Source organism: Tripterygium wilfordii, chromosome 14, assembly GCF_013401445.1.
Source record: "Tripterygium wilfordii isolate XIE 37 chromosome 14, ASM1340144v1, whole genome shotgun sequence".
Lineage (NCBI taxonomy): Eukaryota > Viridiplantae > Streptophyta > Magnoliopsida > Celastrales > Celastraceae > Tripterygium > Tripterygium wilfordii.
Genome location: NC_052245.1, coordinates 3,060,586 through 3,085,491, shown reverse-complemented (window position 1 = coordinate 3,085,491; position 24,906 = coordinate 3,060,586). Strand labels below are relative to the sequence as shown.

The 24,906-nt window shown below is 37.8% G+C and overlaps 4 protein-coding genes and 1 long non-coding RNA gene across 5 annotated transcripts; 3 read left to right on the top strand and 2 right to left on the bottom strand.

Annotated features, from left to right (window-relative positions):
• Positions 1-6,281: 6,281 nt before the first annotated feature.
• LOC120015408 lies at positions 6,282-7,780 on the top strand. The gene is made up of 2 exons (XM_038867830.1): positions 6,282-6,670; positions 6,809-7,780. The coding sequence occupies exons 1-2, from the start codon at positions 6,562-6,564 to the stop codon at positions 7,603-7,605; spliced, it is 906 nt and encodes a 301-aa protein (XP_038723758.1). The 5' UTR covers positions 6,282-6,561; the 3' UTR covers positions 7,606-7,780.
• A 4,499-nt stretch (positions 7,781-12,279) lies between these two features.
• On the bottom strand, positions 12,280-14,158 carry LOC120014573 (BAG family molecular chaperone regulator 3-like). Its single transcript, XM_038866557.1, has 4 exons — positions 13,837-14,158; positions 13,480-13,736; positions 12,748-12,894; positions 12,280-12,646 (listed from the first exon to the last, which is right to left on the bottom strand). Exons 1-4 carry the CDS (start codon positions 14,063-14,065, stop codon positions 12,503-12,505), a joined length of 777 nt encoding a protein of 258 aa, XP_038722485.1. The 5' UTR covers positions 14,066-14,158; the 3' UTR covers positions 12,280-12,502.
• A 1,225-nt stretch (positions 14,159-15,383) lies between these two features.
• On the top strand, positions 15,384-17,371 carry LOC120014596. Its single transcript, XR_005471590.1, has 2 exons — positions 15,384-15,565; positions 17,190-17,371. It is a non-coding gene; the product is annotated as an uncharacterized LOC120014596 (long non-coding RNA).
• A 111-nt stretch (positions 17,372-17,482) lies between these two features.
• On the bottom strand, positions 17,483-21,424 carry LOC120014595 (subtilisin-like protease SBT5.6). The gene is made up of 10 exons (XM_038866586.1): positions 21,359-21,424; positions 21,055-21,250; positions 20,764-20,964; positions 20,532-20,646; positions 20,330-20,428; positions 19,395-19,857; positions 19,196-19,290; positions 18,732-19,098; positions 18,425-18,638; positions 17,483-18,317 (listed from the first exon to the last, which is right to left on the bottom strand). Exons 1-10 carry the CDS (start codon positions 21,422-21,424, stop codon positions 17,761-17,763), a joined length of 2,373 nt encoding a protein of 790 aa, XP_038722514.1. The 3' UTR covers positions 17,483-17,760.
• Positions 21,425-23,162: 1,738 nt separating this feature from the next.
• Positions 23,163-24,799, top strand: LOC120014922 (F-box protein CPR1-like). The gene has a single exon (XM_038867047.1). The coding sequence runs from the start codon at positions 23,416-23,418 to the stop codon at positions 24,592-24,594; it is 1,179 nt and encodes a 392-aa protein (XP_038722975.1). The 5' UTR covers positions 23,163-23,415; the 3' UTR covers positions 24,595-24,799.
• The last annotated feature ends 107 nt before the right edge of the window (positions 24,800-24,906 follow it).

Here is a 24,906-nt window from a genome sequence, read left to right as displayed (position 1 = left end):
AATTGTTTATGATCTTTGTTATCACCGAGGTTGTAAAGACTGGAGCAGATTGATTAGATAATTGACGCGCCTATGCAAGCTGTGTAAACACCCAATATAATTCCACTCCCAGCGGTGGCGCGTAACCACACACGTCACCGGCTGGTCAGATATTATATGAAAAAGACCAGTGAGAAGCTTTGGTTTGACAACACATGAGAATTTGTCCATGTGACCCCCTGCCAACCAGGCAGCCCCACCAGGTCTCTTAAAGGCAATGTCTCCTCCTCCCTACCCCACACACCAATACATATCTGTTCCACCAACGACCAATATAATTCTTCCACGTGGCTTGTAGGTTATCTTCCACGTGGCTCTCCCTCCACGCACCCATGAACCTCTCTCCCAATGGGGGCAATGACTTCATGTGTTCCGATCATGGACATGTTGGTTTGCGCCCAAAAGATTGAAATGAAATGAAAGGAAATCAATGATTTACAAAAAGAGACATGAAAAGATTGGATAATCATAGTGGTCGTTATGAGTATATGAAACCATAGATGATGGGTAGTAGGGTTGGATGCCAAATTATAAATCATACTAATAAAAGACAAAAATATTTATTGAGATTCATCTAATTAATTGAGATTTTTCCTTGATTGGGAATGAGAATTGAGGGTATTAAAATTTTATTATTTATGGGAATTAAAGAGAGAGTTGGAGATGACTTTGTTAGGGTTAGGCAGATATAAATATGTGTTGTTCGGGATGTCCTCAGTCGATTTCGATCTTGTTTTTGACATAAAAATAACCGATCAATCAGTCGGTTATTGATAGTTCTTACGATTTTTTTTTAATTTTCCCGTCAGTTTTCTCTAACATATCTTTGATAGTTTTCTTTATTTTGTCAATAATCGACCAATTGATTTGGTTCAATCGAGCGGTTAATTTGGACAATCCTATATATTGCTTTGAAGAGAGAGAGAATACAATGGAAATGGAGAAATGGAGGATGAGATATGATTGTCCATTATAATAAAGTTATGTACTTCCTCAACTCTTAAATGGCATTTGGGCTCATTTATTAAAGTGCATAAAATAAAAGTAAAGTTCCTCACTTTAGACATGGAGCATACTCACCTAACATTCATTGAATTGAGGTGCACTAATGTTGGTCCTTGGATAATCAAGTTGGTGATAGTGACTACTATTGTCTATGAATTGGTTCGGACGATCTTTTGCAATTAATTAGGATATTCAAGATCATCTTTTAGCGATGAATCAATTCCTACTCTAATTGCCAAACTCATACATAGATATATAAATATAATTTTGATCCAAAAGTCCCTAATCTCAATTTTATGATGAGTCAACAAAAAAATGAGAATTTGACGTATTTTACTGTTGGAAAAATCATTAATTTTCATGTGTGATCGGTAAAATTAGGGGTGGCTAAAAATCAATTATGGGTCGGACAACAGCACGCGTTTACGAAATATTTACATGTTCGGACTTTAATCCAAATTATATTTTAAACGTATTTAATTGACTAAACCTAGATTGATTTAAATATGGATAAATAAATAAGATAATAACCTAATCTGATTATTATTTTGTATTTAGACCCGAAATCTTGGACATATAAATTTTATTCAAATTTGATTTATTCCTGACAAAAAAAATTCTATTATCCGAACCGAATATTCGATTTTCCGAATCGAACCGAGTTTTACTACCCCTAAATAAAACTACAGTTGTGAATTTTCCTTTGCGGAGGAGCAAGAATCAGCGACTGTGATAAAAACAAGCGTCACCGGCCAGTGCGGCTCTAAATGTCAATGTAGTAGTGTTGCAGTATAATGATGAGTCAAGTCAACAATAGCATAGCCCGGTCAGATGTCGGTCTTCTTTTACAATTAGCATCACCCATTATTGCATGTGTCAGTCAACACAAGTTACACTCCTATTGGATGCTCTGATTCCACCAAAACGACGTCGCATGCCAGCCAATAATAATTTATCGCTTAACTATGGTTAACAGTAGAGAGTAGTATATTTAACCAGAAAGGTGTGGGTCACGTGAGATGTGCATGCTGCATGCACCGTAACTTGTGCCTGTAGGAGTCTAAATGGGCTTAGCCCTGACGTGGCCTGTGTTTGAAAAAGATCGAAATGTACGTATAGGCCTGCCAAAACAACAGGCTACGTTCGTGGGGTCTTGAAGAACCACTTACTTTGCAGTCAATAAGGCTGCACGGCAGGGAGCAGACCCATAATATATTGCTATTTACAATTAAATACCTGGAGGGCAATTTGGTCATTTAAGTTCATCCATGATCGCTCGCTTCCTTGTGTTTCGAATGTGCGGAATGTGAATGATAAAAGGGTTTTTGTGGTCGCCGATGAATGATAATGCCGAGATTGGGCTTCTGGGCCGATTTTGATATGGGATTTTGGGTTTCATTGGTTTCGTTGAATATCCAAGAAAATAAAATCATATGGCCCACCCATAGGTAAAACTCTCGTTCTCTGACCTCCTTCGAGAAATCAAAGACGCCAATGATGACGTTGGCCAAATGATAGAGATCATGGCACTCATATTTTTCTATCAGGTTTCAATCCTCTCTCCGGAGGCATGATCCCACACTTAAATTTTTCATGGATTTGTCTTACATTCGTAATTTGTACGCATTGTTTGATAAACTTAGTCAATGCACACCAAACTCCAAAAGACAATAAAATTTATTAGAATATTATGGCACCATCGACATGACTAGCACGTGACAACTATATATATGTAGTCATAATAACCCATAATGTCATTAACTTTTGGTCTAACAACTATATATATATATATATATATATATGTCTTAATGTCTAAGTTTTTTTTTTTTTTTTTTTTTGAGAAAAAAACAACTTCATTAAGAAGAAACAGAAATACAATCAATAGCCAAAACCGACCCTATGAAGTGCGGAGGATCTCCGACCCATTGTCTAGTCCCGAAACTCAAGGCCTGTTTGGCTAAAATATCAGCTGCGCGATTTGCATCACGCTTGACATGATGAGGGAGCACATTACAGAATAAAGGAAACAATTCCTTGGCCCTACTAATACATAAACCAGATTCAGATAGATCACTAACTTGGCTATTTAAGCCTGAAATGGCTAGCAAAGAGTCACCCTCCAGGATGATAGACTGGTAGTTGAAGTCCTGCGCAAGAATGAGAGCTTCCTTGGCAGCTAGACATTCCGCGAAAAGGGGGTTTGAAGGACCTGCTATACACTTGGAACGAGAGACAATATGAGATCCAGACTCATCCCTTGCTATTAGGCCCACGCCTATCTTGGAATCCTTAAGAGCTGCGTCAAAATTAATTTTTATAAATGAATGAGGGGGTGAACTCCAATGAGTTGGGCTGGCAGTCCTTCCAGGATCTGGGTCTAGCTCAACACCCTGAGCTTCTTTGTATTCAGCTAAGATCGCGTCCGCTCTCTTGGTCACTTCCCGCGGGTCCCCTTGAGAATTATGATGAAGGATTTGGTTCCTCATTCGCCACACCTGCCATAAACAAACTAGGAGCCTTGAGCTGTCATCTTTGTTGGGATGATGGACAATATAATCCATCCACTGCAAAATAGATTGCCCCTGGAAAAGTTTAGGCAAATGGCCTAACCCAGCTTCTCTAAGAGCCCGATGCACCCACCTGCAATTTAACAAAAAATGATGTACTGATTCAACCTCCTTTCCACATAGAAGGCAGTCAGCAAAAACATTAATGGTCCGCTTTTGGAGGTTGAGAAAAGTGGGGATATAATTGTTGCATAGCCTCCAGATGAATGTCTTAATTTTGGGTGGGACCTCTAGCTTCCACAGATGATGCCATAAAGCACAATTAGAAGAATCACTTGATCCAGCGTGATCTTTAGAAGATATGAGCCAATTTTCAAAGTTGTTGTATCCACTCTTCACCGAATACTGGCCTTTGGGATCAAAGAACCATCGTCGTTCATCCACAGCTCTAACATCACCCAATGGAATTTCCAAAATAGCCTCAACATCAATTGGGAAAAAAATCTCCCTAATTAAGGCCTCATTCCAGCAACCTTTGGTGGCATCTATAAGTTGATTAACTCTCCAGTGCCCGATGTTGGGTTTAAAAGGAGTACACAGATTGAATTTCCAAGGTCTAGGAATCCACTTGTCAAACCAAATAGAGATATCACATCCGTTCCCCACCCTCCACAACAGCCCCTTATCCAACAACTCCCTGCCTGCACAAATACTCCTCCAGGACCAAGAAGGGTTGGACCCAAGGCAGGCTCGAAGGAAATCACAGTTAGGGAAATACTTAGCTTTAAGAACCCTAAAACAAAGGGAATGCTCATTCTTTAACAATCGCCAACCCTGTTTAGCAAGCAAAGCAAGATTGAAAGAATCAAAGCTTCGGAAACCAAGACCACCCATAGCTTTGGGCTTGCACATAGACTTCCATTGGGTCCAGCAGATTCCTTTATCACCCTTGTTCTTCCACCAAAACTTGTTTAGAGCAACCATGATCTCTTCAAAAAAAGATTTTGGAAGCCGAAAAACACTCATTGCATAGGTGGGAATAGATTGAGCAATGGCTTTGATGAGAATTTCTTTCCCCGCCTGAGATAGTAGCTTTTCCTTCCACCCACGGATGCAAGACATGATTCTTTCTTTGAGATGGTTAAAAGATCGTTTCTTCGCCCTTCCAATAATCGCTGGCAGCCCTAGATATCTTTCAGGGGAAGTAATATGTCTCACCCCTAACCGATCCAGGATAGTATGTTTATCATCTTCTCGCGTATTGGCACTAAAGTAGGCCCCTGATTTATCAAAATTAATTTTTTGGCCAGCCTCTTGTTCATAAATATCCAGAATAGATTGGATGGTATTGCATTCTTGAGATGAAGTTTTGCAGAACAATAAGCTATCATCCGCAAAAAAGAGATGTGTAACCCGCGGACCAAATCTACTAGCAGCAACTCCACTTAACAGTTTATTTCTTTCCGCATCTAGAATGAGAGCCGAGAGGCCTTCTGCACAAATGAGGAACAAGAATGGGGATAAGGGATCTCCCTGGCGGAGACCTCTACCCGGTCTGAACAACCCATGAGCCTGGCCATTGATCATAACCGAAAACCGCACAGATGAAATACATTTCATAACCAAAGACACCCAGTTTTGATGGAAGCCCAGTTTAATCATCATACCCTTCAAGAAACTCCAATCAACTCTGTCATAGGCCTTACTCATGTCTAGCTTTAGAGCACAAAAACCATTAGCTCCGGATCTTCTATTTTTCAAGGAATGAAGAAGCTCATAGGCCACCAGAATGTTGTCAGAGATAAGGCGATTAGGCACAAAGGCACTTTGGGTCTCCGAGATGATTAGAGGAAAAATGCACCGCAAACGATTAGATATAGCCTTAGCTATGATCTTATAGACAACATTACAGAGACTTATAGGCCTAAATTTTGTCATGTCATCTGAATTCTTCACCTTCGGAATAAGGACTAAGTTAGTGAAGTTGACAGCATTTAAATCTCGGTCTCCATTAAGAACTTCTAGACAGAATTCAGTAACATCCTGCTTCACAATGTCCCAGTGCTTTTGGTAAAACAAGGCATTAAGACCATCAGGACCTGGAGCCTTTAAAGGATGCATCTGGAACAGGCTCTTCTCAACTTCAGCTCCAGAAAAAGGCTTTAACAGATCTGTATTCATAGAATCAGTCACCCGAGTGGAAACTAGGTTAGTGATTCGACTCCCCACTAGCCCCTCCGTACAAGAAAAAAGCCCCTGAAAATAATCTATGGCAACCTTAGCAATATCCCCTTCCTCTTTAATCCACTCGCCTCTGCAATTTTTGATTTGCTTGATATGATTCTTTTTACGGCGTTCACTGGCTGACTTGTGGAAATAAGAAGTATTCTTGTCCCCCAACTTTAACCACTCCACTCTAGATCTTTGCCTCCAAGCCATTTCCTCGCGTAAACTAATATCATTAATCATCTTTTTAAGCTCACGCTCTTTGGAACTAGCCTCAACAGCGTTGGTGTCCGTCTGAACATGCATTAACTCTGAGTGCAGATCATTAACCTTGCGCTTAATGTCTAAGTTAGTTCAACTGAAAACCAATCAAAATTGAAGGAGGTAATCTTAAATACTAGCATGCACTGGTTTCCTTGGACTCCAATGGAACTAACTCTTTTTATATATAGTGTGTGTAAGGAAGTCAAAAGGCCAAAAACAACCAATGAAAAATTCTCAAGTCTCGCCAACAATTACGCATTACTAATACAACCATGTCCAACCATTCTCACACTAATTGACAACAACAACATATACAATTAAACAAACCAAACCCAGACAAAAAATTCCAGATTGAGAGGAGGAGGAGGAGGAGGAGAAGAGAGTGTTGGACAAAGCAATATTCTCTCTCTCTTTGGATCTCTCAATACAATCAATCATATCTTAATTTGATGAAATCAAGGACACCCAGCTAGTCCTTGATTTCATTGTATACTAATCTTGTGCAAATCAATTGTCACAGATGGCTGAGGAGGGTATGAGCAGGGTTCGCGCATTTTCGTCCCCAGAATTAGTTCGTTCTTCTACAACTGCATCGGATCATCAAAGGCCTGAAGATTATAGCTTAGAAGGTAGTTCAGATGCCCCTATTTGTTTTTGTTTTCTTTCTTCAATTTATATGTTTTTGGTGCTTAGGACACATATATGTATGTATAGATCCATGATACATTGCTGCGTACATTCCATGATTGATTGATTTATTGGATCAGGAATTGCTACAAATATTAAGTTGCTGTTAAAACTAGTCCAAGATCATTCTGACGCCTCTACCAGAAGCAATGACGATCGAAAACTGCAAAGGGTAGCTGGAATGATGACCATTCTAGATGATGTGAAATCGCGAGTCGAGAAATATCAGACGTTTAACACCAGAAGAAGGGCTGCATTTCGACGATGCAACACAGAGCTTAGGCCTAACCATCCCATGAATGACAAAAAGCCAACTGACTTGATTACAGATGAGAAGGAAAAATTGAGGAAACATCTCAGTGCAAGCTTAGCCGCACGAAAGAGCCTAGAAATGATGATTTCAGGCTTGGGGAAGGAGAAAAAGATTATGGCATCGGAGCTCGCCAGGAAAGTAAGCGAACTGAATGAGATGGAGGAACTTATCAGCGACCTTAAATCGCAAAACGAGAACTTGTTGGGAAAGTTGCAATCTTGTGTTAAACAGCACAAGGAGAAGAAGTCGTCTGGCGGTGGCGATGTTCAAGGGAATGCAGCTCTCCAGGAACGTAACAAGGCACTCTCGGAGCAACTTATGAGGTCTCTTGACGGGTATCGATATTTAAAGAGGAAATACAAAGATCTGAAAGAGGAAAATGTAGCACTTCACGCGACGATGGAGGAAATGGGGGCGGAAGTAATGTCTGGACTTGACCGAGTGCATAGATTGAAGCAAAGGGTGGGGAAGGGGAATGATCAAGCTGTTGATATTGATGGGGAGATTTCAGAATTAGTGCATATGTTCAAAGGCTTCAGCATGAAGATCTCGAAAGATGTGTAGAAGAAGACAACTGAATGAGCTATCCAAAATAGAAACGATATAGAGGTTTTTTGCACCAGCAATTCATATGTGATTAACTAGTTCTTCAGTTTTCTAGCTCAAGTCTGCTGAATCCAAACAGTTATATGTATTGTATCCTCACTACCTAATATTGCTAAGTTACAGCCTGTTTTCACTCAGTTTTTCGACGCAGAGACCCTATGTAATTGTTGATCTTTGCTTCCCAGTTCCCACTTGAGATTACATGCTCTGTTCACTGGACTTTTACAAAGAAACAACTGCATCTCTGCTTGCACTTCCAGAGCTTTAAATATGCCTGAGCTTATTATAGATGTCAAGTGTTTCTTTACACCCTCTTTGATCATTGTGCTCCTCACTTCTTGCACCTCTTCTTTCCATCGCGGCTCAGATGCATAGAGATTGGAGAGTAGCACATAATCTCCACTATATTTTGGCTCCAATTGTAGAAGTTGCCCTCTCGCGGATTTAGTAGTGCATTAATAGCATGCAAGTTCTCGCTTAAACCTACCTTTAACATATACACATGGACCTTCCTGTCCAAGGCCAATGCACCTAGCTCAGCGCAAGCAGACAACAAACTGACCATAGATAATCCATCAGGTTCAAGTGTTCAACACCTTAATTCCAAAGCCATGTAATATGAGTCAGAGCCTCCGTGGGCCTAAACTAAGAACAAACCCATTAATTACAGAATTCCAAGCCACGAGATCTCTAACAATCATTAAATCAAACACCTTGTATGCACTCTTTACATACCCACAAGCAGAAGAAAAAAAGGTACCAAGCTGTTTTGAACAAATAACAATGAATCAAACCCATTTCTACTAACAGTAGTGCCATGTACATTTTCACAAGTCTAACATCAGCCAACTTAGCTATGGCCTCCAAAAGAAAAGTGTCAGGGCCAATGGATTCCACATGTATTTTGCGATACAAATCAACAGCACTATCCAAGTTTTGGGAGTTGGGAAGAAGATGTGAACCCACAACCTCTTGGTTATGGAGGATGGGGTGCTGATAAGGACCCCTCCATACCAAACCCCACCCTAACAGTCCAATAGGCTCAGCCCGCATCCATGGGTGCACTCATCCATGGACCGACTGTAATCCAATAGGACTCCACAATATTAATGTTTCATGGGCTCTTATGAAAACCTATTAGACATGTTAAGGACTGGCATTTGCCCTCCTTATAAACAGGACTTAACTCCCCTATTTTTCCGATGTGGGAGTTTCTATCAGGTGCATAACATCGATCTTAACTGGGTTAGTACTATCCATCCATGTGTCAATAGAGTTCAGTGTTTGAAAATAAAACAAAAACAACGAAGATTAACAAAGATAAGAGGAACTACAATCCGTTGATGTTTTTCAAATGAGATTTATGTTGAAGAACAATGAAAAAAGAAGAAGGGTGAAACTTATGCTAAAGAAACTACAATTGGACTTCTCACATCATGGTCACCATTAATCCAAGTGTACCACCCAAAGGCATAATTTTCTCTGTGATGCTCCTTCGCAATGTCACTTGGAGTCACTCGAATGGTGAAATTCTTGTTTTGGCCAATGTGATCAAAGTACAAAACATCAGGAAAGGTCCACAGAGATTCCATATGGCGGTTCAACCGTGAAGTAATAAACACAACGTGGATTTCCAACATTAGTGCATTCCTTGAAACTGTTACCTTGCCTTTAATATTGGGAAGTGCCAGTGATGGGTAATTGAGATTGTATTGATAGTCACAGAACACGATTGTGATGAACATTCTATAAAAGATTAAAATCTTTCTACAACATTGTTTAGTATATGATGTAACAACAAAACAAGAAAACACATATGAAAGCTAGAAACCTGGTTCTTTAGACATAAGGCGAAGAGAGGAATATTAAGAATGAGAGAGAAAATAAAAATCAACTTCATAGTTAGTATTGACACAATATACGATAATATTCCTGAATTTATTACATCAGAGGCAGCATTAGGTAGATCTTGAAAATATCAATAACATTGTTCTTTGTATTTTGGAGCTTTTCAAAATAGCATCTTTTGTAATTCTATTTTACTTTATGTTTATCGCCATCAACGTTTTGCTTAAATACAAATTAATCTTAAAATTAATAAACATCAAATAATAAAAAGGATAATGCTTGAGACCCCCAAAAAGTGATCCCAAAATATCTCCATTTAATGTGGAGTGTTCGATGTGAAATGAACCCTACATATTTATTTTTAATCAATGGCTATATATTTTAATGTCACATAGATTTGTTTGGGGTCATATTTTGGGGTCTCTAGCATTATCCTAATAAAAAGTGTAATTAATCTATTTTATTTTCTACGTAACAAGGCTATTTTTATTTTCAAAATAATGACGTTATTGCGACCAGCTTCATTATAAAAAAATCCTCTCAAAATGCTCTTAGTAACAATGTCAAGTGCTATTGCTTTGATATTTAAATATGAAGATGATGTTATTTTGAAAAAAAAGTATTTTTTTGGGATCTTGAAAACATCAATGCCGTTGTTCTTGTATTTTAGTTTTTTTAAATCAGAAGATGACAAATTATTGTAAAAAAAAAATTGCGCACAAATAAACTAAAAAAAAAAATGAGATCCCCTCTCTATTTTGATGGGATGTGAAACAAAAGAAATAACAAGATGACAAATTATTGTATAAAAATTTCCGCACAATTAAACTATATATATATATAAAAGCATCCCCTCTCTATTTTGATGGGATGTGAGACAAAAGAAATAACAAGAACAAGAAAAAACAATGTAACCCACTAACACCGGAAGAACCAAACAAGACTAAAAATCATGATTAAATGTTTACGTCTGTGAGAAATTCAGAGCCTTAATAGCCTTAGGCCCACAACAAATTATAACACTTACGAGACAATCTTAGCCATTCATGCTTTGAATAAACTGGGCCTCTTGGGCTGGGCCGTTACAACTTTTTAATATGTAGAGTCCGTTTCTATAGCCTTTTGGGCACGTCAATTGCATAAACATACTATTGTTTTATTAGTGAATTTGTAGGTAATTGGACAAACAAGATTATTTTGAGTTTAAATTCCAGATTTGACGTACTCCTATTCAAATGACCATGACCATTGCTACAGAGGCCCGATTGCAGTGATTCCAGTGGCGTTAGAAACTAGACTTCTCAAGCTTTACGGTGACGACAAGTTTGCTAAATTCGAACCACAGATGAAGAAATTACAGGCATACAAAGTGTACTGTGAAATCTGTTCCAGTGCAAATTTCCAGCTTCTTATTTGATTTCGGCTTTAATTTAAGGCCCTTTCAGAGTCGACTTAATCCAGCCCATGTTAGGGCCATTCTTGAAATATAGCAGATTTATTGGTGACCTAAAAGAAGTCAAACAAGGGGAGACAAGGACACAGCAGCCGAAGAAGTGCACAAGGAAGATAAAATTAAAAAGGAAAGAAAAGATTTGAAAGAAATTAGGAAACATAGTTTGAATAGGAGAGAGGGCAGCACCGTGGAGAAGAAGTGAAGAAATTTACTTGTTTCCATCTCAACTCCTTCAAAAGATCATAACTATGTCTTCTATCCTTAGTTTGCTGTATTTAATTACTATGTCTAGCTAAACTTTTTGTCAAAAGTTAGGAGGATGCCTTAATCTTGTTTTGTCATGTATGGATTCTAAATTTATAAGTGTTTGAGATTGATTACAAATTCTCGGTTTCTATATACTTATTGAATTCTTGTGTTTATTCTTGTGATTGACAACCACTAGGATTGCATATGAATTATTTGATGGAGTCATGTAGACAATAAGATGTTGTATGATTCAATGCGTCTTGAAATCTTGAATTGTAAATTTACATGATTCTTTGATTAGGTTGTGTGTTTGTATGATTCCTATTTCAACAAAACTTAATGAATTCCTAATGTTTAATTTATGCCAATAAGATGGAGAAAGGACATCTAGGAACATCCGACCTATACCAATAAAATGGTAGTAATCGAGTTTAGGGAAATTCGACTTAAGTGCACTAAAACCGATTTAGGTACGAGATCTTTATAATTTACTTGACACTTATTCGTTCGATTTATATTATATGGTTAAACAGATTAATGATTGAATCCGAAACCTTGGTATTTTTCTCCATGCTTTCAAAATATCTTTTAATTGCTTTTCATTGTCCTAGTTGCTCAGTAACAAGTTTCTTTGAAGCATATAACTAGATTACGTCAAATAGATATCTAGACATATTCCTGAAGAGTTCCAAGTGTTTTCTTGCCAAGCAAAGCATTAGTAGCATGCAAGTTCTCGTTTAAACGTACCTTCAACATATACACAAGGACCGTCCTGTCAAAGGCCAATGCACCCTGCCCAGCGCAGGCGGACGACAAACTGACCATAGTGAACCCATCAGGCTCAACACCTTCCAAAGTCATGTCCCTAATAAGAGTCAGAGTCTCCATTGACCTTCCGTTAAGGACAACCCCATTAATTACAGAAGTCCAAGCCACGTGATCTCTTTCAATCATTAAATCAAACACCTTGTATGCACTCTTTACATACACACAGGCAGAGAAAAAAAAGGTTATTTTGAACAAGCAACAATGATTTGCCTATGTAGGGTGGTTGTGAAGCTGAGGTTGACGAGAAAGAAATGTGCAAAAGAGGTGGACAAGACTAACAAATTTCAAGATCTCTAACAACATAATCTATACATAAAAAGTTTGGACAAACCTCAAAACACCTAATAATCTCCCGGCACTTATTAAGTACACTTGTGGAGGGTTTGTCACAAGTACACGAGCATTGTACCCCACTTATGCTGAGCTATAGCTACAGTGGAATGAATATGAAGAACAAGAAATGAAGGATTGATCTGATCAATCAAAAAACTCCCACTGGGGTACTGTGGTTGGTGAAGGATCAAAGGTCTCCCACTTGGTGGTGACAACAACTGCCTTTACTCTCGCATTCGATATCTTCAACACATCAAGAGTTTCTACACACTTCTGCACTCTCTTACCCTGCAAAGCAAGCAACCATGCATATAAATATCAATTCAAGACTGTTGGGTTCTAAAAATTCAACGTATATAGATACTTGATCCAATTAAGGTTGTATGTACCTGCAAAGTTTTCAGAGAAGAAGCTTCTCCTTCCGCAGAAATGGAGTCCAGCTTGATTGCTTGTCTCATTAACATCTCAATTAATGTGGTGATTTGAACTTCTGGTACCTTAACTCCATTTGAGATTGATTTTTCAATAGCAGAAACCTGTGAAAAAAAATTGAAAATGATTGCCATTCAATAAATAAACATAAGAGGACGAGCGAAAAAACCACCCTGAATTCGGAGTTTACATTGGCCAAAGGTTCATGTCATAAAAAAAAAACCCTAATATTGAATCAACGAGTTTACTGAATGATTTATTCGGCATAAGACAGTACCCAAAAATGCTACAACTAATCAAATCATGGTTTAGCGTAACATAAACACCGAAACGTTATGGAGTAGGAAGGTCCCGGTTCAATTTGAGCTATATTTTTGTGGCAACGCGCTAGGCTTTGACATAATTTATAAATTTTTGTGGGCACGAGCTGATGGCTCGAGTTTAGTCGCATATCGGGTGTTCAAAGGATAAATTTTTATGGGGTGATTCTAGTTAAAAAAAAAAAGTCACATAAGTGCAACAAGAACCAGCATTTCCCATAACTCATGTAATTGTTGAGTAGGTTGAAAATGAATACTTGTAATTAGAATCCAATTTTGACTAAAATTAAACTTTACAGACTAATATTCTATGATTAATGAACATGAAAATGAATTAATTAACAGAGCTCGTTCGAATGAGATACTAACCTGCTCTATGAGCTTATCGATGTCAATGGTCAAGTCTGAGATGGCACGATGGGCGCTCTGAATCTTGGAGTTCCTACGCATCTCGATACATCTCCTCTCGATGCTTGCTGGGTCCTCAATTAGTGTCAGCTTCGTTCGGTCCTTGACCCCACACATGTCCAGGTACTCCCCATTTTCCCTCTCTTTCCCTCGGTACACAATCCGTTGATCACCGGCCTGCAAGCCTGTCTCCGCCGTCAGAAGCTTCTTCACCTCCCCTGCAAAGTCAACAACCAACCCGGAAATTACCACCCTACCCTCCAAATAAATTATAAAAATGCAGTAGAAATTCAGATCTAACTAAAAGTCGTCGCTTACCAAAAGTTGCTTGAGAGTTCACGAAGATCTCGTACCGGAGCGCGCCGTACGCGACCCGAATCCGAAACTTCGGACCCGGAATTTCTGTTTTATTATCGCTTCTTTTCTGAACAAGCATTCCTCCAGGTCTCATCTCCCACTCTACATCTTCTTCAATTGACGCTGACGACGTGGTATTAGTTGCGGCCTCGCTCATTCTGCCGCGTGCATTGGACCTCTTCTTCATCATTTTCGCCCAACTAATTAACCAAACTTCATCGAAGCCTAGATTTTCTCGAGAAAGTGAGGGAAAATATCTCGAAACACCACCGGCTACACAGACAGGGCTGTGTATTTGTAATGTTGGGGAGCAGAGAGTGATTGGACGAATAGAAAGCTGCCACGTGTCGGGGCTGCCAGGTTGTGTACTTGTGTGCAGTGACAGCTAAGCTGGGAAATATCGTTGTTGCCGACAGTTCTAAGGAAGCATCCAAGTAGAGTGGAAATTAAATTAAAGTGTTAATTAAAGTTGGTTTGCTACTTTATTTAGTGATGGAGAATTGGACACGTGGAGATATGTGATTGCCTGATGTGTGATTTCTCTAGTGAAGACTCGTTTTCTATTGTTGGTTGGATTGTTTGGGTGAATCTTGAGCTGTAATTAATTAATAATCCAATAAATGAAAATAATTAGGTTATCCAAATGAAGTAAGAAAGGGGCCCAATGGCCAATGTGGGGTTTATGTAATACAAACATATTGTCATATCGACATTCATTACAATTCAAAAGTCGGTGATATCTCGCAACCTGATTATTGCTTAAAGACAGTTAAGGATTAACCACTTACAGTAAGTTTAACGGTAATTAACGAGAGGGGTTGGGGGTTGTGGGTAGGAGATGGAATTCACCAATAATAAATACATATAGAGGAAGTACGCAGGCAGGTAAAACAACTCCAATGGGAGTAATTTGGAGTGCTTTAAATGGTGCTTTCTTGATACATCAAGCGTACGTAATAAATTTAGCTCATACTTCATATTTGAAGTAACTCTCAGAAAGAGAAAAGTGGATTTTACGAGATCCACATAATTAAAATTAATAGGGGAAGAGAGAAGATGGAGAAAATGAGTAAGTTTACGTGTATTCACTATGAGAGTATCGAATGCAACACTTGTTAAATGAATAATTATACAAGAATTGAGGTGTTTGAAGTGTGTGCATAAATGTAGGCTGATTGCTCCACCGTCCATTTTGACAGTAAAAAGAGCTACCAGACTCGTATCTATCGAGTATTAATGGCTTTGCCTCATAAGAACCATACGAACCATGACCCATGAGTAGGCCATGATACTACATGGATTTTGGTCATGGAGCCCAATGATTAGATGCCAGGGCCCAGGGCCCGTGCCAAGCAAAAGAACCGACACATCATAACAATCCACCAACCATGACACCATGTAGTGATCGACAATCATGCATTATCACAAACAAAAGCCTGGCTCGGGACTAAATCACATGTGAGGAGAGGAGGCCCAACAGCATGTTCTTGCGCTTAAAAGTTGGGCCGGGTAGAGGGCGACTGCCTGTCTGGTTTGTCTCCAAAAATGCCCATATCATGCGCTTAATTTACATGACCGCCCCTTCGTCTTCTCCCAGGCTCCCAGCTCCCGTTACTCCTCTTCCACGCCGTATTTTGCGATTTGGCAGAATCAATCCGTGCGATTCTCTTTTTCAACTCTCGCTTACCAGGTACTCTCTATATCTCCCCGTGTGGCTATATGTGTATAACTATTATACGCTTACTGGTTTTGTTGATTTTGGTTTTCATGGTGTTGGGGGTTTCGGGAAAATTATTTCTTTAACTTTGAGAGTTTTGGACCCAAAAAGCTAATTGGAAGCGATGCAATATCAAGTCTTCTTTTGATTTGACGAATTTTGAAGTATGTAATCACACAAATTGAGCTGGGAAGGTTGGGGCTATGTGTTTTGTAGGGTTTAAAGACATAGCTCCAATCTCTCCCAAATTAAAGCTTGAATTTTGTTCTTTGAAAATTTTGGTTTGTGTGTCTGGCTTATAGAGACGCCTTGCATACTATGGTTTAGATGCTTCGGCTTCACTGTTTATATCAGAGCTTCACTTGGGAAGAATATCTCGTGGAGTTTAAATGCAGTGGAATAGAAAATGGAGCATACTGTACCTTTGATCATGAAATGATCACTTGGAAGTGTCTTTTGCAAGGCAAATGCTCAAACACGTATACTTTTGTTCTAATTTGAATGCCTGGCTTTCTTTTACTTGCAAGTAGCACCTGAAGCATTGGTTTTTTGGATTTACTTATGTGTTAGTGAATTACCATTAAGAGGTTCTAATGTACCTGCTACCTAATATTGTGGAAAAGGTCAAAATGACAATGCAGTTTGTATTTGCTATTGTTTATCAGATTTCATGATGTTGTTGAAACTAAATCAACAATACAGTGTTTAGGACTTGATATGGAAACTGGAAAGGAGATTGGCTAATGGGCTGAAGTGGTGGTCAACGCCAACGGTGAAACACTTACCAAAAGAACTTCTATTTATCTACTTAATTTTGGTCTGTACTTTATAAAAATGTGTATTTGAGAGATGTTGATGGGAGGAGCTTCATTTGGTGAATTTTGAAGAGAGGGGGGGGGGGGGGGTGGGCATTTTCTGTTTAGAGGAGTGGACAACGGACATGATGTTATAAAATTTGAGAGTTAGGAGTGGACGAGACCTTAAGAAAATTGGGAATCTAATTTAGCCACCTTGTGTTTGGACCTATTTGGAGTTTGGACCAGTATGACCACTTGGTTTGTATACTGAATCTTTGTCTAATTTCTAACGACTGGGAGCTAGATTTTGCGGCAAATCAGCTAGCACATATTTATGAGATTTTCCTAGATTCATGGAGCTATTTAGTTAAACAGTTACACTGGACAACGGGAATATTGTTCCCCTGCTGACCCTTTCTCTTCTTTTTACCATGAGGTGTTTGGAAGCAAGCAATTAAGATATGAACCTCGGATGCCACCTGATAGCAAATGGATTTATGGGAGTGAAGAGGGAACATATCTTTCCTTTCTATTGCACAGCAATTACATGTTAGTTGTGCAGTACTTGTTTTCTGCTAGAATGCTGAGAGGCCAATGTTGTCGTTTAAATAGCACAGGAATTCTCCGTCCTTAAATGAGACACTATCAGGATGATACTTCATTTGTTTTTGTATTAACCAGCCGCTGCAGGCAGTGGAAATTTCACTTTTATGTAATATGATCGTGTCGATTTTATATGCATTGTATACCTGTATATCCTACTTATTTTAGTTTCTCATTCGATTGCTCTTGGTTTTTAGGCGATCGAGAACGGTTATTTGAATTTAAAAGCGCAGGCGAGGTCCCAAGTTGTATTGCTCGCTCAAGTTCGAGCAACAGTGAATGCAGATGCAAAATTTCGGGCCAGCATTGAGAATTGCGCTGTAGGTACCCTTTCTACTTGGGACGCCTGCGCTGCAGGTACGCTCTCTATGGAGTCTTGTAGAGAGCCTTGAAACAAAAACATAAACGAAGTCAAGTCTCTGAATAGAGTAAAAGGCATGCTCCATGGCAACTGTCCATTTTATTTCCCATAAGTGATTTTATTGCTCATCAGCAAGAAAGTCTTTGATCATGTAGCCTTTCCTTCTGAATTCATTAGGGTGTAATGGATTCAGTTGTTCCATAACTGATGATAAAGTAGCCTTGTTGGGTTTGTAATCAAATTCAAGTGAACCCATTTTGGTAAAGAGATATTGAGAAAATGTTCAAGGGAGAGTGGTTAGAGAAGAGACTGAAGGGAAAGTGTGCAAGTAAAACAAACCATGTAGAACTATTTATTGTTGAACTAGGATTCATGTTGAAGAATAATGAAAAAAAAAAGAAAAAGGGTCAAACTTGTGCCAAAGAAACTACAATTGGACTTCTTACATCATGATCAACATTAATCCAAGCGTACCATCCAAAGGCATAATTGTGTTTGTGATGCTTCTTAGCAATCTCATTTGGAGTGATTCGAATAGTGAATTTCTTTGTTTGGCCAATTTGATCAAAGTCCAAAATATCAGGAAAGGCTTCCACAGATATTCCATATGGCTGTTCGACCTTGAAGTAATAAACACAAGGTGGATTTCCAACATTAGTGACACTTCTAGAAATTGTTACCATGCCTTTAATATTGGGAAGTGCCAGTGATGGGTAATTGAGATTGTATGGTGGGATATCGTCTTTGGGACATTTGAATGTTGGGTCAAAACTACTCAACCCGTTGATATGTTTGAACCCTCCACTACAAAGATAGCTAAGATAATCTGTGTAGGAACAGTCGTATATTAAACCTGGATCTACAGCTTTTATTGGTGAGACGTGGCCAGAGCCAAGTGCAAAGGGAGTCGCAGCAACACCATTAGAATCAAGTATGAAAGAATCCTCGTTGTTTTTCATTGACGCTGCAATTGTGAAACAACAACAGACATGCATTAGAACATACAAGACAAGTGTTTTTTGATTAGCTAGGCCAAGACATAAATCAAAGAAACATGCACTCATCTATTACATGTAGTCATGATAGCAGATTTTATAGCCGCATTACTCCATTTAGGATGAATTGCTTTCAAAAGAGAAGCAATGGCAGCCACATGAGGAGCGGCCATAGAAGTACCATAAAAAATATTATACTTGACTCTTCGATGATCGTTTAGTAACCTGGTAGGAGATGATTTCTCACTCCATGCTGCCAATATATTCAAACCTGGAGCCACTAAGTCAGGCTATAGAAAGAAGCAAACTTTAGACATAATTATTACAGTAGCTAGCAAATTGAAGAAAATTAAATAGAAAAAAAAAAAAAGGAATACAATCACCTTAAGAATATGAGGATCAACCATACTTGGACCCCTACTACTGAAGCCCGCAATTGTTGGTGCTGGCTTATTGTGTAACACCGTCTTTGCTACTCCAATGGTTGCCGTTGCATTCTCAATGAACTTGCTGTACTTGCGGACTATCATCGCATCAGAAACCGTTAATGCAATGGTCGGAAGAAGATGAGTTTCAACCACTAACTCTGAACCCATTGTTGGATTATTCTCATAGATGAAACCAACACCCCCAGCTCTTTTCACTTCAGCGCATTTTTCCACTGTCGAACCTCGTAATCCTGATCGATTACCACACAATACTATTTTTCCTGTAACTTTTTCTGGTAAAAGAGTACCATCAAGGCATTGTCTGCAATGGAAATTAAAATAATGTATCTTATTGTAATTAAATTATTTGAACAGAAGTAAAACCTCTACATCAATATGAGTATATGAAAATATATTACCCCTTTTCATGCTGGGCAACACCGATATCTTCAGCATCTCCTGCGTATACTAATGGATACATTTCTTCTAACGTGTATGGTGTTACTGTTTGCCCCTAATATATATAATATTAAATGAGTCATTGCCTAATGTATATAGATATATATATATATATATATTAATGAAGGACTATATTTCACTGAGTAAATCCAATCTCACCATTAATTTCAATCCATTTCCTAACGTAAGAGGACCTAGGAATTTTCGATCTATGCTACTAGCACCTACAGTGATAATCCAAGGTGCCATATTCACCACTGATCCTGGGATAGGGCCTGAGTTCCCAGCAGCAGACACCACTAGAATGTTATTTTGTATGGCGTGAAGTGCACCAATTGCAATACCATCTTCATCATAATGATCATGTACAGGCATGCCAATAGAAATGCTCAACACGTGGACACCATTTGCAATGGCATCATCAATGCCTGCTAGTATGTCGGCTGAAAAACATGTGAACTTCCGAGCTTTTGGTTGATTAGGCATAGTCCAACATACTTTGTATACTGCAAGACGCGCCTTTGGAGCTCCACCAGATGCAGTCCCAAGACCAAATCCACCCAATGCCGCTGCACCTCTAACACTTCGCCCAACTGCGATTGAGGCTGTATGAGTTCCATGCAAGGTAGTTAAAATCGCGATTTTGATCGTAAAATCGTACGATTTTACGATCATACCTATAGAAACCTAGTTAAATAGCAATGGAATCGTAAGGGTTGTAAAATCGCACAAAATCACATAAAATCGCGAGTAAAATCGTTAAAATCGGTAAAATCGCGAGTAAAATCGTTAAAATCTGTTGCAATTGTTTGTATTTCTTTTTTCCTTTTTTTAATTTTAATATAGTTTTAGATACATATTTGGGTGTAAAAGGAGTGTAAAGGGACCCTGTCGGACCAAAATAAAACAAAAATATGGTTCAGAAATATATCCAATAAATTTTATGTTATTTTTGGAACATTATTGAGAATTATTCTTAATGTTACAAGGTATGTAAAATCTTACGATTTTACGATTCGAGTTTACGATTCCGATTTTACACCCCTTCTCCGATTCCGATTCGATTTTACGATTTAACTACCTTGGTTCCATGCCCATCCAAGTCACGCGGTGACCGACTGTCCTCTGAGTCATTTAGTTGGCCGTGATATCGTTCGAAGTTTTCAATGTAGTACCTTGCTCCAATGATTTTCCTAATAATGTGTCATATATATATATATATATGTATATGTATGTATGTATGTATGTATGTATGTATATTAATTACGAATTTCAAAAACTAGATGCCAAACTCACCTATTACAATGTGAGGAGTTAAAATCTTCTCCAACCATCGAACAATCTCCCTTCCATGATTCTGGAATAGGTCTCATCCCCTTATCACTAAAACTCTTTGATTCTGGCCATACACCTTTTTCGTTAAAGTTGAAAGTATCATTTGATAATTGGTTTACTCATCACCATTGCTACTAAATTTTAAAGAGAAGACTAGTAGAATCACATGGAAACATAAGACAATCTACATTACCGCTATCTATGATCCCAACAATAACATCCTCGCCGTATTTAGCTTTTGATAGCAATTCTCTTGCAGAGGTAATTAGTTTATTCCAATCATACATATTTTCATCTTCCAATCCATCTAACCCTAAGAAACTCCATGATCTTGTTGTCTGCAGCGAGTACTTGTTTGCGCGACTTTGAAAAACGGACACAACTTCATCTAACTCTGTAGTAAAACATCGATCAATATCCAATAATATTGTTAGAAAAGTGAGAGAGAAAACTCAATGGAACCTTGTGCGTTGTGTTTACAAACCAGATAGTTTTGAGGCTTCATCTGGTGTAAGTAATGCAGCAAAGCCATTGATGCTATGCTTATAGCTATAAACAAGAGAAATTCTTGCTTCTTCTTCTGTTTCCTTCACGGACGAAAGATATAAGAGATGTGTCTCTTCTATTTCATGCAATGTTTTGTCTCCTGATCTGTGTGCACCAAAGTACACTATGTATACCTGCATTAATGATATATATATAGTCACAAAACAAGATTGTGATCAGCATTCTATGAAACCTTTCTACAGCTAGCTAGCGTTGTTAAGTATGTGATGTAACAACAAAACCTGGTTCTTTACTGATGAGGCTAAGAGAGGAAGGAGAATGAGGAAGAAGATAAAAACTAACGTCATAGTTTAATGTTGATGCAATATATGATAATATTCCTGAATTTATTACATAAGAGAGAGCATCAGATGGACCGTCATTGTTTGGATTCTCATGAAAAAAGAAAAGAAAGTTAATATGCCCTGTAAATCTTGCAATCATCAGTGAAATTGTTGTTGTATTTTGATTTTTATATCATAACATTACAAATTATTGTTAATTTTTTTAGAAGTTTAGTGTCATTTATTGAATTTTTCTATATATTTTATTAAAAGCATGATTAAACCTCAAAAAAACATGGCATCCTTTTTTTTTGACGGCTCGTTCAACAAAATAAACAACAAGAACAAGAAAAAAACAACATAACACACTACCCACCAGGTGCTACCAAACAGACAAGACCATCAGGATTAAATGTTAGTATACAAAAATGAAAATGACATGTACTCCAACAGTTTGGTAGTTCAAGAGAGTCCAACAGATTTATTCAATTGATTAAATCAATGAAATATATCTTTATTTCACTCTTTTATCCCGGAATTCATTGTCCAAAATTTATTGTTTTAATATAAATTCTATTATTTTTTAAAGTACAGTTTAAAATTCATTGTTTTAGTTATGAATCCGTTATTTTTAAAATTCTATTGAAAAAAAACAATGGAATTAAGATCCAACTGATAAAACTCATAGATAATGGATATTGTTTGAAAGAATTTTATGCGTTGATTCCGAATATGTAATTTTTTTTTAAAAAATCTAACATGTATTTTGAGAATTAAAACGTTTTAAAATTTTGTTTAAAAGATTGTGCTATCACTATATGAATTACCTAATACTACCGAGAAAATTGAAAACTTTAGAGAATCTTTTATAGTCGTAGGCCCATAACAAATTATAGACAGTTACGCCACAATCTTTATAGCCTTAGCCATTCATGTTTGCACTAAATTGGGTCATCTGGGTTGGGCCTCTACAACTATTATAGCCTTAAACTATTTGGGCACGTCATAAAGATACATAGTGACCAACATATATTAGTGTCTTGTTTTTTTTTTGTTAATACCAATTTTTAGTAGTTTATTTTGTTAAATTTTTATAAATTAGGCAAAGAATATTACGTGGTATATTGCTATGATGATTCTATCGGAATGTGTTTTTTTTTTCTTTCCATTTCTTCTCGAACAATCACACACTTTTTTTTTTATTATGAATCTATAACCACAAATTCACTGCATAATATTAACATTCAATGTGTATTCCTGAATAATTTCATTTTTCAACTCTTCAACCATTTAAATATTACATGGTATATTGCTATCATGATTCTATAAGAATGTTTTCTTTTTCTTTTCTTTTTTTAAATAACATTCAAAATCAATATATATCTCAAAGAAAACTCTCATGCCTCAAGCTATAAATCTCCACCAATTACACCAACGAGAGGTGGCTTGGTTGACAATTGACTGGGTTAGGCATATGTGTCTCCAGAGTTCAATTTCAACTGCAAACATAATTCTCTACGGTATTTCAAAAAAAAAATCTCCACAAATGACATCTATTTACTTCTAGCTATTATAACTATGTAATTATCATTGCATAGTTATTTTATTTTATTTTATTTGGGTGGCAAGTTTCCTCTTATAGTTACAATTAGTCACAAATCTAAAAGCTCAGAGATTCAAATCCAACATTTAATTATCTTTTAACATTCTAGAAAATGGTATGCTACAAAAAAAAATTTAATTCGATGAAAATATGAAAAATAAAATAATTGTTTCATTTGGTACCATTCTTATCCAAAAAAAAAATTTGAAAATTATTCTTCACAAATATTGAAAAACTATTGTCGTGTATACTTCAACAATTAAGGCAACCCCCTTAATTAGCACTGTATCTAGACAGATATCCTTATTCAGACATTTCAGATTCTCTTTACAATAAATCCACCAACATATCTCTCTGTATCTTTAATATCACATCCTTACCATCAACATATACCCTCCTCTATTGCATATAAATGTATGTGTGTATATATATATATACACACACACACATACTCCCTCACCTTCTACCATCACAATACTCAAAAATGGAGATCATTTCTTCTCAAGTCTCAGCAAACTTACCAAGTGAGCTAATTTTTGAGATTTTCGTTAGACTTCCTGTGAAGTCTATTGCAAAATTCAAGTGCGTCTCCAAGCCAATGTACGCGTTCCTGAGCGATCTGAGATTTATTAAGAAACATCTGAGTATTACAGTCCTTAAGAATCCAAATCTCTGTCTCAAGCTTGATTTTAGGCTTTTCCTTGTCAATGAAGGAGAGGGATGGCGTAGAGCAAGAAGACTCGTCGTACCATTTGCGTATTCACTCGAAAGGATGGAAATTTCGGGCTCATGTAACGGCTTGCTTTGTCTGTCTGATCATATCCGCGACGAGGATATCTATCTCTATAACCCCAGCACTGGCGTTTACCGGCTTCTTCCATCGCCACAATTCGACATTCCTACAAACGAAAACTCATGTTTCACTTCATTAGGATTTGGCTACAATCCTTCTGATGATGATTATAAGGTGGTAAGGTGCCTATATCACTATGACAAGCCTTTCATTGACATTGACTCCTATCAATGTGAATCTCACATCTACTCACTAAACACTAATCGATGGAAAAAGATTGGTGGGATTCCATTGCATATTAGTTCTAGATCCGCGGTGTGGCTTGAGAATGACATACTTGTTTGGAAAGCTACTCGAGGGATCGGAAGAACGAAGCAAGTGTTGATAGTTTCTTTCGGTATGGACAGAGAAGAGTTCCTGGAGATTCCACAGCCGGATTGTATTTACCCTGATAATATTCACTACGATATTGGTGTGCTTAATGGGTTTTTCTGTATGTTCTATCAGGCAAGAGATGATTATTGTGAAATTTGGATGATGATGGAGTTTGGGAAGAGAGATTCATGGACAAGAACATTTGCGATAAGGCGGCCTGAGATAGTGAAAGACTATTACATGTATTTAAGGCCTTTGAAGATGTTGACAACAGGGGAGATCTTGATTGAGGTTGGAGGTCAAGCAATTGTTGTTTATAGTCCTAAAGATGGAGGGTTTAGAGGTGTAAATCTTCATGGAGCTCCAAATCAGTTCATTGTGATTCCTTATGTGGAAAGCTTCATTTCCCCATTCACAGGCTAACAATGGAAGAAGAGCTAGGAGCCATAGCATGTAATGTAATTTTAATGATGGTTGATAGTAAGAAATAATTACCTACACTCTCATTCAGTCACTAACTTGATGCCCAGGTCGTCGTCCCCAGCTACCAGAGTAGGCTGATTCTGGTCTTGGACGATTCCCAACACTGCCAACCTGCGCAAGAAAATCCTAGTAAGATAGACTAGTAGTGATTATGGAGGTATCGACAAGCGCGTACGCTGATATGAACAAAGTCATGAAATTTATGATCAGAAAGCAGGATTGGTATTATCATGGATTTTGATTAATATCATA

What these genes read in the sequence shown, in the direction of transcription:
- LOC120015408 (XM_038867830.1), top strand. Translation starts at nt 6,562, where the DNA reads ATGGCTGAGGAGGGTATGAGCAGGGTTCGCGCATTTTCGTCCCCAGAA. An exon ending in TGAAGATTATAGCTTAGAAG is followed by an intron (nt 6,671 to 6,808) that starts GTAGTTCAGATG and finishes TTATTGGATCAG; the next exon opens with GAATTGCTACAAATATTAAG.
- LOC120014573 (XM_038866557.1), bottom strand. Translation starts at nt 14,065, where the DNA reads ATGATGAAGAAGAGGTCCAATGCACGCGGCAGAATGAGCGAGGCCGCA. An exon ending in GAACTCTCAAGCAACTTTTG is followed by an intron (nt 13,737 to 13,836) that starts GTAAGCGACGAC and finishes TTGACTTTGCAG; the next exon opens with GGGAGGTGAAGAAGCTTCTG. An exon ending in TCGATAAGCTCATAGAGCAG is followed by an intron (nt 12,895 to 13,479) that starts GTTAGTATCTCA and finishes TTTTTTTCACAG; the next exon opens with GTTTCTGCTATTGAAAAATC.
- LOC120014595 (XM_038866586.1), bottom strand. Translation starts at nt 21,424, where the DNA reads ATGACGTTAGTTTTTATCTTCTTCCTCATTCTCCTTCCTCTCTTAGCC. An exon ending in TGTTGGGATCATAGATAGCG is followed by an intron (nt 20,647 to 20,763) that starts GTAATGTAGATT and finishes TTAACGAAAAAG; the next exon opens with GTGTATGGCCAGAATCAAAG. An exon ending in TCACCGCGTGACTTGGATGG is followed by an intron (nt 19,858 to 20,329) that starts GCATGGAACCAA and finishes TTTAACTACCTT; the next exon opens with GCATGGAACTCATACAGCCT.
- LOC120014922 (XM_038867047.1), top strand. Translation starts at nt 23,416, where the DNA reads ATGTATGTGTGTATATATATATATACACACACACACATACTCCCTCAC.